Genomic DNA, 18113 nt, shown 5'->3' with positions numbered 1-18113 from the left:
GGAACTTTGCTGCGAACATTAATGTTAGATTGGCTCTAATAATCGTTTTCTTGATTATGATTAGAAGAAGATCAGATGGCATTCTCCTATTTCGCAATTCTCATTATAGTAACGCTGAGACTTTCCCATTTGCCGTTCCATTATGCTCTGTTTATTGCACATACGTTAGAGTCTGTAGCTGACGGAGAAGAAACCATTCGGGACAAAGACAACTAGTCATTTTTACATGACAAGAGGTATACACTGATTATCTTGCACCTGGCATTTCTTTTTGGTGTAAAATGTTGAAGCGGGAGCGTGTAGGGAAGCCGCTTATAAGTTAGCTGTGCTGTAGGCCAATCTTATTACCGCAGCCACGCACTGTGCTCAGGGAGACGGTAATTAACAGAAAACGTGTCCGCACAACAGTATATTCATTTGTGGCAAAGCAATACACAACCAACTGACAACGTCTTGTAATGCCGAACTCTGTGGTGTTGCGATCGCGTGGTCGCAGGAACGGGTGTTGCATAGTAGATATGGTCGAACACTGTTCCCGGAGGGTTCACACTCCATTCCCGTGGTCCGACGGCGTAACTGTATGAAAAACGACGGACGCGTGAGTGACGAAATCGATAACCGTCTTCCGACCCGCGGAGCGTCGTGTACTTAGCGGTTGCGATGTAACAAGACGGACGAACGGACGGCGCTGTTTAAGCAATCCCGTACGCGTTGTGGCCAGCTCGCGTATAGGTCAACCCACGTGGGCAACGGCAAGCAGAATCATACACCTGGAGACACATCTACATTGGTCCGTTGCTCAGTTCGGACTGGTCTTTGCTTTTGTGCGCACCCGTGCGCGTCGCACCGTTGCTAAAATTTTGCTTAACGGTAAATATCTGGGAACCATTAGCCGTCGGATGCCGGCATTGCTAGCATGGCCTGGCCATAACTACCGGTCACCCATTTCTTGGCTCGGCCGCCACAGTGTTACATTCAGAAACCCACAGTGCAGCCAACGACTGTTCCTCATGTTAAAGACAATGACAACATCTGCAAAGTGAAAGTAGTTGAAACGCTCCCCACCTATCTTGATATCTTCCTGTCTCCAACGTATACACTTGAACACATCATACAAAACTGAGGTTACCAACTTAGGTTGGCTTGTGTCTCCTTGTCTGTTGCCTCATCTCACAGGATCCTTTCCAGTGATCCACTCCTCATTCTTTTACACATGTAGAGTGCATTTTCGTAACTGTAGCGCATTAACCTGTCATATCTGTAGTCAATGTGGGCTCTCTCCATCGCCGTCATCATCGTCCAGATTTCGACCATGTCGAACGCCTTTAGTAGCCTATGACGGCCATGGGAAATGGGATATTCGTATATTTCTCTCTCAGTATGCGTACTGCTTGGATATGCTCATTTGTACTGACACCCTTTCTGAATCCCGGTTTTCGACTGGCTGGTAAGTTAAATATTTGACTCAGGATGGTTCGCAATAATTTTTATTAGCAACTAGTGAGATATAAAAGGATAATACAAATGAAATAACAGAATTTCAGAGACTTTTCTGGTCTCATGCAGATGTGATTTCATGTATATAGACTGAAACAGCGAGTAGCAACTTGTACCAAGACCAGGAACGGAACCCGTGTCCCCAGTTTACTTACCACGCAGGTGCGCTAGCCACTAAGCCACCTTGGCACAGCTGTTCGCACAGCAGCACGGATTTCCTTGGCACGCCTCCCTCCCCGATTAAGATTCTCATTGCCGTCTCAGTCTACTTTAAATTTAAAGGAGGAATTTCAAGCATACTAGGGCGGCAATGACAATTTGTATCGGAGAAGGAGGCATGCCACGGTAATCCGTGCAGATGTACAAACCGCTGTGTGAACTTAGTAGCTAGCCCACCTGCCTAGTAGGGCGGAGACCTGGCTTCCATTCTGGACCTTAGTAAAAGCTTTCACTTGCTGCTTCAGTATGTATACCGGATGGTCAATAAGTCAGTGTAAATGTGAAAACTTAATAAACCATGGAATAATGTAGATAGAAAGGTAAAAATTGACACACATCCTTGGAATGACATGGGGTTTTCTTAGGTCCAAAAAAAAAAAAAAAAAAACACACAAAGTATTGGTAGACGCGTGAAAGATCTCTTGCGCGCGTCGTTTGGTGATGATAGTGTGCTCAGCCGCCATTTTCATCATGCTTGGCCTCCCAGCTCCCCAGACCTCAGTCCGTGCGATTATTGGCTTTGGGGTTACCTGAAGTCGCTAGTCTATCGTGATCGACCGACATCTCTACGTAAGCTGAAAGACAACATCCGACGCCAATGCCTCAATATAACTCCGGACATACTTTACAGTGCTCTTCACAACATTATTCCTCGACTACAGCTATTGTTGAGGAATGATGGTGGACATATTAAGCATTTCTTGTAAAGAACATGACCTTTGCTTTGTCTTACTTTGTTATGCTAATTATTGCTATTCTGATCAGATGAAGCGCTATCTGTCGGACATTTTTAGAACCTTTGTATTTTTTTGGTTCTAATAAAACCCCGTGTCATTCAAAGTATGTGTGTCAATTTGTACATTTCTATCTACATTATTCCGTGATTTATTCAGTTTTCAAATTTATACTGAATTTTTGATCACCCCGTACATTAAAAGACTAGTGCCTCTGATTTTCCATGTTTATGGTATCACATTTTTTGAATAGGAAAACGAATTCTGCATTCTCCCGTGGCTCTGGAACCTTCCCATCCTCTAGATTTTTGTTTAATAGAAGTAGGAATGCTTCTCCAAGTGTCTGTCCCCATATTTTAAGCATCTGCGTCGTAATCTGTTCTTCTCCTACCCCCTTACAATACCTAATTTTGTTCAGAGCTGTTTCTATTTCATCATTCTTTTCACATTTATCAAATAATGTGGAGCGACTGAGTTTCTTTATATTACTAGGCAAATTCTAACATGCTTTATGCCAGTTTAAGGGACCCTTTGGTAATCAATGATTTTTAAGGGTTTTATCGATCATAAGAAGTTATGATACTGTTTTGTCGATTACTCGCAAACAAAGACCAACCAGAGTGACTTGTGCGTAGATATCAAATCCAGATACTTCTACAAACATACCAATAAACTATCGGATTCGTCAGACGCAGAATCAGTGATGTATTTCTTTCCAAAGATGGACAAATAAGCTATCAAGCAGGTGGTCATAACGTTTTGGCTCATCAGTTTTAACTGAAGGCTGGGAACTTATTTATGTGATAATGCGTCTTTCTCCTGTCTATTATAATAAACTGAATGCTGTTATTCCCTTATTTATTTCTATATCCACCCTTACGGCGAAATGCCTTTTTGTTTTCCACAGAAACATCTAGCACAGATAAATTTTAGTTGGAGTCTTATTTATATCGGTGAGAAGGGTTCCCGCTGCCCAGCCCTGTACATGTGCACCATTATTCTCTCATTCTCTTCTATTCTCTACATCGCAGAATGAAGCTAGCAATCTACGTTCAGAACCTAGGTAGTGAGTAAGATCTAACTCGGAATCTAGGTATCGAGAGTACTGGTGCAGTTTTACGGAATTGACTCACATTCAGAAGGACTGTGGTTCATACCACCACCCACCCACCCACATTTAGATATCCATAATTTCCTAGAGGCAACTGCCTTGATGGTTGCGCGTCTCTAGACAGCTTACGTCCTTGTCACGTCCATTATTCTGACAAACCCTGCACTCTTGTCTCTTGACCTTCTCCCGACCACCCTCCTTCCTGTGTCAACAATCACATGCGTACCATTCCCTACAGTGAATTCCCCTAAGAACCTTCCTCGGAACTGTTAATAACAATGTTCTAATATTAGCGTACCTATTCCCCATCTCAGTAAATGTTTCATCAACGTTGAGGAACATCCAGGTCATTCAATAGTGTAGGTCCTCCTAGTTCAGGAGCTACCTGCAGAATGTAGCATTGTTATCTACTTTCAGTTCTCCACGGTGCTAAAAAGAAAGGACTCCGAATTTTTTATGTGAAAATTCTTAAAACTTTTAAAATAGAACAAACTTTATTAACATTCTACATCTCTATTCTTCATGTCTACATATTTATTCCTCAACATAGTCACCCTGGCGACGAACATATGTCCCCCAACGAGAGACCAGTTTTTTTGATACCGTCACTGTAAAATGTTTGACTTACTGACGGAGCCAAAACCTCACCTCTGCTTCCACCGCTTCGTCATCATCAAATGCGAAATCCTCGAAAATGTTATGTAGTTAGACGAAAAACGTTTAAGGCTAAGTCGGGCTGCAGTCGGGACAATATGGAGAATGATCGGCAACATTGAACCCAAGGCGTCGGAATGTTGCACATGTCGCACCGCTCTTGTATGATCTGGCATTTTCATGCTGAAGGAGAGGGTGCTCCATGCGTGGAAGAACTCTTCGAATTCGAGCTTCCAGCTTTCTGGCGGTCTCACTGTACCTTGCAGACTTTGTGTTGGTGCTTTTAGGCATGAATTACAAATGCACCACACCTTGAACATCCCAGAACACTGTGAGCATGACTTCGTCTGATCCTTGCATGACCTTCAACTTTTTTGGCATCGGTAATCCTCTATGGCGGAACTCCATTGACACTTCCTTGTTTTCGGGATCAAAATGGAGAAACCCAGCTTTCATTACATGTCACAATATTGTTACGAAATCCATCAGCTTCACGCTCGAAACACCAAAGAAATTTTTCACAGATGCCCAGTCTCCCCTTTTTCTTGTCAGTAGTGAACATTCGAGGTTCCCACCATTCAAACGATTTTTTGTGTCGCTGTTTTGCACTAATGGCCTGTACACGCTCTCGTAATATGCCACACTTACCTGAGAACCGTGTTTGTGTTATCCGACGATTTTCTCTGGTGAGTTCAACAGCCCAATTCTGTCGAGTCTCGCCGTTGCCATACGCCGTCGTCCTCTCCGATCTTGATGTTCGCACCACCGCTTCCTTCATTACGAATATGAACAACCCAACGTTGCACATTGCCAATGGCGATACAATCTGCACCGTACGCAGCTTTCATTATTCTCTGTATCTCAATTGGAGTAACATTTTCTGGAGTTCGAAACTCGATTACTGCACGCTGTTTCCGGCGCACCGACGTAGTTACGTAACACAATGCGATGTTACAAGCTACAATTTGGAGTCCTCTAGCGGCAGAGGTTCACGACTTACGCCAGCGAGGCAGGAATGTCGACCGAAAATACGCATGACGTGTAACACCTCTAGCTATACTGAGAACAGAAAGAAAATTTGGAGGCATTACTTTCCAGTACGCACTCGTACAAACAATGTTGTACATTGTCCAGTCACGTTAATATAATCACCTGTCAAAAGCCTGGAAATCACGTTTTGCAGCGCAGCCCACTGCAAGACGTGCTGGAAGAGGTAGAAGGTACGGACAGGGATGTGGAGCCATCCCGACATCTCATTAGGTATTCTCGATTGAGAATATGGCACAGATTCTGGACTGTGTTTAAATCCGAGTAGTCTGACGGCGAGGGAAGTACAATAAACTCATCTCGGTGATCTTCGAGCCACTCACGTACGCCGCAAGCTGTGTAGCAAGTTGCATTGACCTGCTGGTAGACGCCATCATGAGAAGGAAAAACAAACTGTATGTAACGGTGGATAGATATACATACTTGTGTTGATCTAGAATGATGTGATCACTCAGACAGTGCCACATAACATTCTCCAGAGCGTAAAGTTATTCCACCGGCTTATATTCTTTGCTTTCAGACGCTTCATGTCGTACACATCAACGACTATGTCTCTGGCGGACCATATAACGTGATTCATCTGACACGGTCACCTGTCCTCACTCAGTGGACGTCCAGCTGCGGTACTGGCGTGCAAATTCAAGTCTTCGTCGCCGATAAACAGCAGTCAGTATGGGTGCACGAACACAGCGCCCACTGTGGCGGCCCATATACAACAACCTTCACTGAGTTGTCATTAAGGAGACATTGATGGTAGCCTCTTGGTTCATCTGCGTTTAGGCCGTTTGTCCTCCGATCACTCTGGTAAGTTACCCAGTCCGATTATGTGCCTCCTTAGCGATATGTCAGAATTGTCTGTTGATGGTTTAAATCAAGTGCAACAAATCTTGTGGCTGCCACAATGAGTTTGAGCGGAAGTATTATTGGCAGGTTCAGGATCGTCAGAGACATTGAGCCAATACGTAAAGTCCTTGGTATATCCGTTAAGGAATCTGCTATCATTTCTAATATCTTAGGGGGCATGCGCCCCGAGGATCGATCACGTTTGGTGTTTGCTTGCCGTCCCACTAATTTTAATGAACTGGAAGAATTAGTAGATTCTGTTGAGACCCCCATTTTTTCTCATAAACAGCGTAGGGTAGATGTAGGTGCGGCACCGGTGTCTTCAGTTTCCAGGGGTGACAAACCCTCTCTCAAATTTGACTCACTCGCACATAGGCGTTATTTTCGTTGTGCCGCGCACGACTATCTTGTGCGAGAGTGTCCAGCTGTGCGGGCCCTGAGGCTTAACAGCTGACGGCATGGGGAGAGGGGGGGGGGGGGGGGGAGAGGCAAGGTTCGTACGTGTCGGACGAGGTCAACCCCTTGGTGTGCACATAATCATGCTGCGACAAGACCGTCCATCCCATATGTTTTTCACTGTGTTGGACAGGAACCTCTCTGTACATTATTGGTCCCTGGTAGTACTTTGGTAGTATTTGGTAGTATTTGGAGTTCGAACATTAGTGTAAATTACCTCCCATGTGCCCCTGCCCTCAGAGATGTCCTTTGGCCTATGGGCAAGAGTTGTCTCTGGTTGGGGAGGTGCGTGGTAACTTGCCCATTTGCAGTTTTTCCCGTCCGTTATTCTCCCGATTGTGAAGAACCTAGCAATTAGTTTGCTGCTCGTCTGCGATTTTATTCAAAGAGTCGGGTTAGTCCTTGATTTTTCTAGTCATACATTCTTTAAATTCTCTCCAGGTGAGAAAATAGCCCTGTGTAATGTCGCCATCCAAGAGTGATTAATTCTTTAAGCTGTGAGGCTGGGGAATTTGACGTGGCTCATTTTCAATCGGAGCAGGCCATGCATTTTTTGGGTCTGTTTGGCGAGTTTCCTTATGTTTTGTCTAATAAGCTAGGAGTGACCGGTGTGATCCAATATGACATACGTCTGATTGACGATATTCCAGTTTGGCAGTCTCCTTCTCGACTTTTACCTCCTACAATGAAAATCTTGACTCATAAGCTGACTAATATGTTTAAGGATGGGGTGATCATGCCTTCTACTTCTCCAAATGCCTTGCCGATTTTTCTTATCCCTAAGGCTTAGGGTCAGAACAAGTGGCAAATCACGGATTACAAGCTGCTGAATAAAAAGGTTGTTTTGGAGTCAGTCCCCTTGCCGAATCTTCACAACTGCTTCAAGCGGTTCTCTGGAGCTAAGTGGTTCGTCGTGCTTGACTTGAATCAACCTTATTATCAAATTTCTCTCACCGAAGAATCTAGACATGTTACGGTCTTTTGCACTGACTGGAATCTCTACACGTTTAGTAGGGTGCCGTCTGGGTTGGTTACTGGAGCCGCTGTTCTCTTTCATTTGTTGGATCATGTCTTGGGGGATTTGAAATTCATCTGTGTATTTAACTATGTGGATGATGTGGTCATTTATAGTGGTTCGTTTGAGGAACGCCTTCCCCATCATAGACAAGTGTTGTCGAAGCTTCGCGGTTCTGGGTTAACAGTGAAGCAGTCTAAGATTACTATCGCCAGGCGTCAGGTTTCATTTTTCAGTTATCTGGTTTCTGGCGATGGCATTAGTGTCGACCAAGAACGAACAAAGGACACGAAGAGATTCCCCCAACCTAGAACTAGGAAGGAGGTAGCTAGGTTTCCTGGAATGACCAAGCGTTTTCACAGGTTCTTTCCCAAATTTTGCTAAGCTTGCTGCCCCTCTTAATAATCTGTGCAGAAAGGAAGGGAGAAAATTTTGTATGGGGGCGAAAGCCAACAGTTTGCCTGTGAAGCTATTAAAACCGCAATCACGAGCCCCCCGGTATTGGCCTTGCTCAACTTTGGCAAGAAATTTATTGTACAGACCACTGCCTCCAACGCAGGGATTGCTGGGATTCTCCTCCAGCAGGGTCATGGTCAAAGACGCCCTTTAGCTTTAGCGTCAACGAGGCTGTCTAGCCCCAAGTTGAATCATTCTGTGTGTGAATGTAAGACACTGACCGTTTTGTTCGCCCTAGAAAAACTCCAGTTCTGTCTGAAAGATAATGAGTTCGATATGGAGACCAACAGTCAAAAATGGTTCAAATGGCTCTGAGCACTATGGGACTCAACTTCTCAGGTCATTAGTCACCTAGAACTTAGAACTAGATAAACCTAACTAACCTAAGGACATCACACACATCCATGCCCGAGGCAGGATTCGAACCTGCGACCGTAGCGGTCCCGTGGTTCCAGACTGTAGCGCCTAGAACCGCACGGCCACTTCGGCCGGCCCGAGAGTTTCACTGAAGAACAGTATATTGCGTAAACAAGTGGGCGAACCCAGGGAATTCAGGATTTGCTTGCCTCTTGAGTTAGTCCCCTGCATCTTTCACTACCTCAACAGTTCGTTGGTGGGTGGTCATTTAGGCCTGTACAAGACCGTGGTGAAGATATGAGCTCACCTCATCTGGCCGTTATTGTACTGGAATATCCGGCGTTTGGTTGGTTGAGTACGACTCTTATAGAAGGGGAAAACCCAATAGCAACCCACTGACGGGGTTATTACAGTCCGAGCGCGAACAGTACCCTATGGACAAAGTCTTTATTGATTTTGAGGGACCCCTTCCCCGTATTAAGAATGGAAACCGTTATATCCCTGTGGTCATTGTCGCGTTTTCACGATTTGTTTGGCTCGTTCCTAACCGAGGAGCTACTGCCGCTATTACTGACGGACACCTGGCCAACATCGTCTGCTAGTTTGGCCCTCCTAACGCTCTGGTAAGCGATAATGCTCCAGCCTTTGTTTCTACACAGTTTTCGAATGCCATTAAGCACATCAATAGTACGCCATATGATCACCATCCGGCCTTTGCCGAAAGACAACCGTAATCTTAGGCATGCCTTGATTACATACCACGCTAACATCCCTAGTAAATGGGATATTACCCTCCCTTGTATCAACTTTGCGTTTAATGTCGGTCAACACGAAGCATTGAAAGCTGCTCATGCTGCCCTTATGTTGTCGTAACCCGTCAATTCTTCACTGTCTAACTTGTGGAATGTTAATGGTCTTCTGCCCACATTTATTACTCCTAATGCCCTTGAGGAAACTTGCCTATGGGCTAGGAACAATCTCAAATCGGCCCATAGTCGACAGGCAAAGCGCTATAGCTGGGCTAGACGACCTTTTCAGGGCAAGGTGGGGGATAAGATCTTTATTAGAAACTACGCCAGGCGAGCCCAGGGTGGCATTAGACTTGGTAAGTTCATCCCCTGCTTTATCGGACCATGTTCCATTGTTAAGGTTCTGGGGTTGGTTAATTTACTGGTCAAGCAGTTAGCCACGGGCAAGAACATCAGAGCTCACCTTAGTCAACTTAATCCGGTTAGTTGACCTCTCCCCCACTTTTCTCATAGGGGGGTTGGGGAAAGTGGCTTAAGGAGGGGCTTCAATTTGGCGGACATGGCATTATGCTGGATTCACTAACTATCTGGGCTGCCGTCATCGATCCTGATCATATGTTGGGAGCTAGGGTCTCTGCTCGAGGCTTGTCTTGTTGGTTTTGGCAGGCCCTGGTACTGACAGTTATCTCAAGGAACACGTGTATTTAGGGGGATTACATATTCATTTAAGGGTCGTTGTCAATGTTTGTGCTGGTGTCTACCAGCTGGGAGTCACATTTAAATTGTATGCCTTCCCAGCTTTTCTTGAATTTTGGGGATTATGGATTTTATTGCTTAAGGGATTTTAATAAGGTTTACAGAATATTAAGGGCTTTCCAACAGACAATCAGCGGAATGATCTGCTATCCTTTCTGTATTTTGGATGGGCATTGTCTATTTATTTAAGATTTATCCATGTTGGGGAATTGTTAGTTCCTTTAGTGGCAGTCATGTGTAATTCAGTTTACTGGTAAAACTCAATTTGTCTGCTGGATGTATTCCAGTCTCTGTCTTTCTCTACAGCTTTCACTGTCTACAACGTCCTCTAATACCATGAAAGTTATCCCCTGATGTCTTAACATTAAACAGGTGTCCTATCATCCTGTACCTTCTTCATGTCAGTGTGATCCACATATTCCTTCCGTCTGCGATTCTGGGGAGAATCTCTTCACCTTATCAGTCCACGTAATTTTCAAGATTCGTTTGTTGCACTACATCTCAACAGCTGCGGTTGTCGTCTGCTGTCGGCCGGTGTGGCCGAGCGGTTCTAGGCGCTTCAGTCTGGAACCGCGCGACCGCTACGGTCGCATGTTAGAATCCTGCATCGGGCATGGATGTGTGTGACGTCCTTAGGTTAGTTAGATTTAAATAGTTCTAAGTTCTAGGGGACTGATGACCTCAGATGTTAAGTCCCATAGTGCTCAGAGCCATTTGAACCATTTGTCGTCTGCTGTGTTTGTCCCGCAATCCATGTTTCACTGCCACACAATGCTGTGCTCCGAACGTACAATCTCAGAAATTTCTTCCTGGAATTAAGGTCTGTGTCTTGTACTAGAAGACTTCTCTTGGACAGGAATGCCTTTTTTTTACTGTTAGTCTTCCTTTTATATCCTCCTTGCTCCGTCCGTCCATCGTGGTTTTTTGGTACCTGGGTAGCAGAAATCTTTTATTTCCGTTATTCCTTCTTCGTCGGCGGAAACCTACATTCCTGTCTTACACCCGTTTTGATCTGTGCGCTTTCCTTGGTCTCTATTCTTATTATTCCCTGTTGTACATATTGTATACAGTCTGCCTTTCCCTACAGTCTACCCCTATTTTTCTCCAAATTTCGAATATCTTGTACCATCTGACATTCTCGAACACTATTTCCAGGTCGACAAATTTTTCTTCAGTCCTGCTTCGACTGTCAACTGCAACGTCCGAACTGCCTCTCTGGTGCCTTTCCCTTACTTAAAGCCAGACTAATTGTCGTCTAACGTCTTTGGTCTAATCGTATCCAATACATTCATGCAGCTGAAAGTACAATGGCTGTAAGCTCTCCAGAAGATTTCTCCTTCTGACTGATGTCGTGTAGAAAACAGGGAGTCAGGGCTGTAGTACGAATCAGCTTCCAGTATGAGTTGCATTTATGTATATTCATGAGACTAGTCGGTTTGGATGCTAACAGAACTTGGCTACGGTTTTTCTTCGTCTTCACTTCAGGATGTAGTCGGTCCGCTGTCAAATTATCAAATGGCCTAAACTGAAGTCGGCGCGTAAGCGAAGGTAGTCCTTCACACCAAATTTCTAGGGATGTCTTTTATTTCCGAGGAGTCGTCGTGAAAGATGGTTATCAGGGTTGTTTTGTCCTGAGCAGTGCTTCTCATGCGTGGGAATTATTGGTGTTTGGAACTCAGTTATCTGTTTGGATTGCTGCAAACCCAGCTTAGTGTGACTGTAGCGTTCGAACACAACATCGCATGTGCGATTTTAATTCTGTTGTGTATCAGAAATGATATAGTAGTCGTGTTTCTGTTGCTGCTGCTGCTAAATTTTTCAGTCGAGGAAAGGTTAGCTTTACAATAGGAGCAAGTCTGTTCTTGCTACATACTATATGCGTTAGGGCGTTACTCTCTAAGGCTCTGTGAACGTACAGCAGAGCTCCATATACCTTTTCAGATACGTAGCGTAATACGTGAACCTGTGTGTTTCTTCTATGAGCTGTGGCTAGCCATATTGGAACACGTAGCTGTGGCAATGAGAGTATGCTAGGTATCCAAGTGTGCTATCGTGCTACTAGGTCCAGGCCATGAGTACATTCCAGCCTATTTCCCTGCACAGTCTCTCCTGGAATGGCAATTTCCCTACAAGAGAGACAGGGGAGAACAGTCCAAGTGGATCACAGAGATTAACCATACGTTTGACGAACTGTTGTTTTTTAGCTGGCTCTTCTAATGACTTTCTGTTGATTTCCTTGAAATGATCTCCATTGGAGTTCCAGTCTACACCTAAAAACTGAGTCTGTGCGTGGGGTTCTCGCTCTAAGGTAAGGAGACGCTGATCGGTTTCATTAGAGCTACAGATGCATAGTATATGGTGATCGCCAAATGATCACTTTCTACTGCGATCGCCACGTCTTCCATGTATGTACTCCTGCTTATGAGGCACTACGGTGGGAAATGATGTCATACAGCTTTCTGTGTGTTCTCTTGTAGGTGCAGAGAGTAAAAATGGGCTGCAGGTCAGACGGAATAAGAGCCTGCTGAAGCGGTATTGCATTATCTCATTTTTGTCGTTTGAAGATCTCCCGTTTTGTTCCGGTTAGCACCAAACCAGAAGTCAAGTCTTTGTCTTTTTCAGTCAATACCTGTTGAAGAAAAGCCTGCATGATGCCCTTGACAATAGCAGTAGAATGTAGTTTGCAACGCAGTAAAATCTCTAGCTCTCGGATACCAGATTCTGACCTGTCTCTAGTACCTCGTTCAAAAATGATGCATTGCTATCCATGTTTCTTTTTCCTCACTGCATGATGGGGGAGATGAAACATTGTCTTCCCTGAGAGTTGAGTGGGTGCGATCTCTGCTTACCCCTTCGTTACACAGTCTGACATTATGAAGTGGTACATTTGCTTAAAGGCTTCTTGGCGTTGAAATCTTGTCCCTTTGTGTTTGAATCGTTTTTCTGCAGTCATTCCGTTGCTTGGAAGGGTTTTATCCCGTCTTTTAGGAGGTGAAGCCACAGGAAGATGCTCCGAACTCCTCAAGAAGACTCACGACTTTGTTGCTCACGGATCGATCTTTAATAGCAGTAATCCCTACAGCCTCCAAAACAAAAGCGCCGTTATCCGACGGCAGAGAAGACCAGTGAGCACGAACAAAATTCGCCACAGCTGCATACACACATACTTCTGATTTTTTCGTACAAAGTATCTAGCCAAATATGGAAGAAACTAACTCTAAAAATCCAAAGATGCGTATTGGCGAATTGTCCTTCACTATTTTCCGATTAAAATCTCCTCTTATGACAATCTCTAAGGAAATATCGTCCGTTTAGTCTGTTTTTGGATCTGATAGTGTAATATTACGAACCTGCGATAAGTTGTTTACATTTTATGGAACAGGTGGTTCGTGTGAAATCACATGACGATTTTCAACGTAGGTGACACGGAAGCATTCTTCCAAAGTATCTTCACTATTAAACCGAATAAGTCTACGGTGGCGTGAGAGTTCACTCGTTAATTCAAATGAGCAAACGGTTAATTCATCTGAATGTACGTGAATCCGTGGGGAGCGACAGCTATTTTTAGCACGGAATTATTGCTTTTCCGAGCTGCAGGAGCCTTAGTATCCCTTCTTTGATAACAAATCGACTTATGTTGCAGCTGTCTACACTTTTCCTTCTTCCTGCAATCTGATACTCTACGGCCAAATTGGAGACAAAGAAAACATCTGCTTGCTAGTTTCATTTTATCTATTCGATTACTGATACATATTATCTTCTCACAGTTCTGCTCCCAATGACCGTGAGTTTCACAAAAGACCCAGGCTGATTCTATTACTGTCATAGCTTCCAGGGTTGGTCATTTATGTTTCGCGTGCGAGTAGAGTGCAACTTCCTTCGGAGTGCCGCTGGTGGTGGATAGATCAGCGCGTATCTTCTACGTAGTAAGCGCTCCGTCCAATTCCTAGTTCAGAAACTCCTTAGGCTGCAAAATATGGCTTTTGAATAGTCTCGTATGCTTGGAGCGAATTATCCAGCTGCGACACACGTAATCCGGAAAAGCGTGAAATTTTATGCGCCAGGACTTGGCCGTATTCATTTACTTCTACCCCAAGAGACGGGGAGCCTGAATTCGCCGCTGGCATTCAATGAATGAATAATTGAGTTCCTCCGAGGTGGCCAACAGAATGGGCTTTATGGCTTCTATGTAATCTAGGTCGGCCTGAATTATACGATCCTTGTTTCTATAACGAAATTGGAGGATTCTCTTGGTTTCTGATTGCGTTTCAGCCATCACCGTAATACCTCCTATTAAATGCTGTACTTCGGTCCTCCTGACAGATAACCGCGAAGAAATATGTATTTATTGACAATAGTTTTAGCGACGGGTCCTTAACGACCGATTTACCAAACTGCTTCCATTATCGTGTCCAGAATACTGAATAGGGGTCAAGCTTGATTGGTGGAATTTGAAGAAACATTCATTGTTACAAAGTGCACCGAAGAAGTATCGGAAATGTTTAAGTTTGCAGTACATTTTTCAATCAGTTTCCCTGTTTCGTGTAACATTCGAGAAACAGGGCGTTTCGCGACGTCTGTATACTGTTCGCAGTTTCTAACGTCTGCCTCGTATTCATCATCATGTAACAGGTCATAAACCCCCTCATATAGTTTGGTGACCGGTCCAAAACGTCTTGTAGTCTCTCTTGACAGCATTTATAATCGGCGAGTTCCGCAGGGTCTGGCAACCTTTCAACTTCCGCGACGAAGCGCATAATATTTAGCCTTTCTCTCGTGCGTTTCCTTTTTAGACCGTATAATTGTGCTTTCGGATTGTTTTCCGCCATATACAATACGTCTCGTTATTTGGAAATGTACGGTCAAAGTCTATTAACGACATTCTTCATTAAGCGCCTGTAGCTTACAAGAGAAACGTAAATAAGCTGCCTTGTAATGTACCGTTTTATGTCTCCCAGAGTTCTTAGGACACTAAAGAAAGATAAATGTGGTGTACTTAATTTTTAATTATTGCTGATTTTCATGGCATTACATGTGCTCCCTGCTGTAAAACAATGTTACAAATTAATATAATATGCCGGCCGCGGTGGTCTAGCGGTTCTGGCGCTGCAGTCCAGAACGCGAGACTGCTACGGTCGCAGGTTCGAATCCTGCCTCGGGCATGGGTGTGTGTGATGTCCTTAGGTTAGTTAGGTTTAAGTAGTTCTAAGTTCTAGGGGACTTATGACCTAAGATGTTGAGTCCCATTGCGCTCAGAGCCATTTTTAATATAATATGGTTTTATTTGTACTGATCCGACATATTCAGAAGTGTAGCTTTCTGTCCGCTTGGGGCGCTACTGTTGCAGCGTATAGCAAATTTCAGTATGAATGTCGTGTCTGTATGTGTTAGATGGTGGTATGGAAGTGCCGGCTCGCAATCAGCTGTTCCTGAACCGACGTTATCCGAGGATCGCTAGTCTGAGTAGTGTCATGGACGACCACTCTACAGTAGCACTAGTTTTATACACATTCGCAATAGCATTCTAGAAGAACCGTTTGATTTAAACAGCGACGGAAGCACAAACGATGTGCAGTATCTCACTTATGTCCAGAGCATCAATTTGATTGATTACTGCAATAGAGATTGCGCAGTATTCCGAAAGTATAACGTTTTGTAATTTTAGTTAGCTGTGTTGTAGGAAAAATGTGTGTCTTCTTCTGTCGTCCAGCTCGTCTTCGGAGTTTTTTCCTTTTCTTCTCGGTTCGCTTCTTCCAGCATTTCCGCACCAAAAAATGTTATTTAGTGAAAATATAGTAATGACAGAGTGTACTAGATCCACAACGATATTTCTTGTCACAGAACTACATACATCAACAAGTGAGAGATAGTGCTCCAAAGGATAATCAGACAGTCTCTCACTCCCAACAAGTATCCAACTCCGCAACAGTGATATACACAGTGTTAAAAAGAATTAGGGGAACACGTGAAACAACGTCTGATATTTTAAAAATATTTTAATACAGGCGATACCCATGGTACAATATTGTAGTGTGTGTTGTTCAAACGTACGATACGAAGTTCCTTGGGATATGTGTGCATGTCCAAAGGAACTTCGCATGGTACTTCTTCACTGCTGCGACTACGGCCGTTATGAAATACATGAAATGTATTTGCAGTTGCGAATATGGACAACCATCAGCTGTATAATGGAATGACGATGAAAGAAAGTTAGTACTTCTGAATAACACAGGCAATACAATGTCGTATACATCCGCCTCAACCGGGCAAGCGACTTTCAGTTAAAAATGTCTCCTCTATACGGTAATAAACGGGATGATTATAAGTAAAGTTAAACTTTCAAAACGATGTACAAATAACTCCACTGGTCATAATGACGCCAAATTGCAACGGAATATTATCAGAGAAGAGGAAAAACGTATGGCAAAACGAATGAGAATGTAGTGAAAATTGATCAGTAGGTAGCCCTGTAAGTGTCAGAAAACGTAGATGAAAACACCTGTCATGCCCACGACCTATTGCAGTTGGTACAAACACGCCGGATACACGGCTTTTCTTCCTTTCACGTTCCCCATGACTGTCTCAATGCACGATTGCGCTTTGCTTGTAAAGCTGTATTACGAGAATGATACTGTGCACAAGTCGCTCTATAGAAGTTCCGAACACTGAAGTGTTTGAAAAAAGGCGTTGCTCCGATGACTGCCATGGGTCTGGAGAAAATGATTCGAAAATTCGAAAAGACGGGTTCTTTTGGGGTGCAACCTGGTGGAGGAAGAAAATGAACTGATTCGACGTCAGTGGAAGCAGTGGCCACAGCAATGCAGCAGGAGACGAGTAGTGGTGTGCAAACGTGTAGTGCACAGAGAATGGCCCGATATTGGACATACCTGCGAGCACGGTGCGTAAAATCCTACGAAACATCCTTCTTTGCTATCCATTCAAAATTATTCATGTGCACGAATTGTTTCCTGTTGACCTTCCAGCGAGAGAGACCTTTGCTTTAGAATTTCTTTCTCGCATGGAAGTGTACATCGATTTGCCGTGGAAATTTTTGTGGACAGACGAAGCCCTCTTTCATCTGACAAGATATGTCAATAGACAGAATTGTCAAATATGGGCAATGGAAAATCCACACACAAATCAACCAGTATTACTTCATCCTGGAAAGGTCACTGTGTGGTGCGAGTTACGGCATCATTCATCATAGGCAGAGACAGGTGCTTCCGATCCTGTTACCTGTACAGTCACTGTGCGAGTTAACACACCAAAGACGTTCGGACTCACATGCGGTTCCCTTCATCGAAATGTCTTGGCATAAACACGTCTAGGGGTTGAACCGCACGTGACGCATTACACGCCCTAAATTAGATACTTGTGACCCTTTGGTTAAATTGTCAGGCTTATGGTAAGTTTGCGAAATACAAAGTTGTTATAACATATAATAACAGTAATAATAATATCGGGAACTAAATTAACGAACCATAAACGATGTAGGCCACTCAGTTGCGATTTGGTTAGAATAATGTTTATTCAGAAAGCAAACTAATAGCGAAAGTGGTCTTATTTTGAGTTACTGTTACACTTGAGCGCATATCCATTTGACACAGTTCGATCACTCACAATCTCATTGCGAAATGTAAGTTATCTACGCGAAAAGTTCACACCAGGCGCGCGGCTGCTCACCGCTCAGAGACTAAGTCCCGCGATACCACACAACGCGAAATTTTCTACGTCGTTTCACTTCCTAGCTGCCTAAAGACCGACCGTCCGCATTCGCGTCTGCATCCAAACTGTACCATTTGGTGTCTCCAGCCGAACTGTCCGCCTTCGCGTCTGTACCAGCACTGTTTCTGCCCGTCCCCGGCCGCGTTTCCCGCGAGCCGAATGTCCTCGCTCAACTGATGAGGGGAATTCCCTCTCCTGAAGCCGTCCATCTGATTGACTACAGGTTATTCTACATTATTTTACATTTTAACATGTTTAAATAACCAAAGCTTGACCACTTTCACGTTCTAAGTAAAGTAACAATAATATCCATTGAATAAAAACTTTGAAGTTCTCCGATGACATTGTAATTCTGTCAGAGACAGCAAAGGACTTGCAAGAGCAGTTGAATGGAAGGGACAGTGTCTTGAAAGGAGGATATAAAATGAACATCAAAAAAGGCTAAACTAGGATAAGGGAATGTAGTCGAATTAATTCGGGTGATGCTGAGGGAA

The 18113-nt window shown here is 44.0% G+C and overlaps 1 protein-coding gene across 1 annotated transcript in view; it reads right to left on the bottom strand.

Moving 5' to 3' along the window:
- Nucleotides 1-3645: 3645 nt before the first annotated feature.
- LOC126260593 (acid shock protein-like) overlaps nt 3646-18113 on the bottom strand; it is a 29974-nt gene continuing 15506 nt past the window's right edge. Inside the window, exon 3 of the mRNA XM_049957928.1 lies at nt 3646-3763. Within this exon, the coding sequence (XP_049813885.1) occupies nt 3646-3763 (118 nt within the window). The remainder of the gene's footprint in view (nt 3764-18113) is intronic.

This window comes from Schistocerca nitens, chromosome 5 (genome assembly GCF_023898315.1).
Source record: "Schistocerca nitens isolate TAMUIC-IGC-003100 chromosome 5, iqSchNite1.1, whole genome shotgun sequence".
NCBI classification, from domain to species: Eukaryota; Metazoa; Arthropoda; class Insecta; order Orthoptera; family Acrididae; genus Schistocerca; species Schistocerca nitens.
This window is presented reverse-complemented; position numbering and strand designations above follow the sequence as displayed.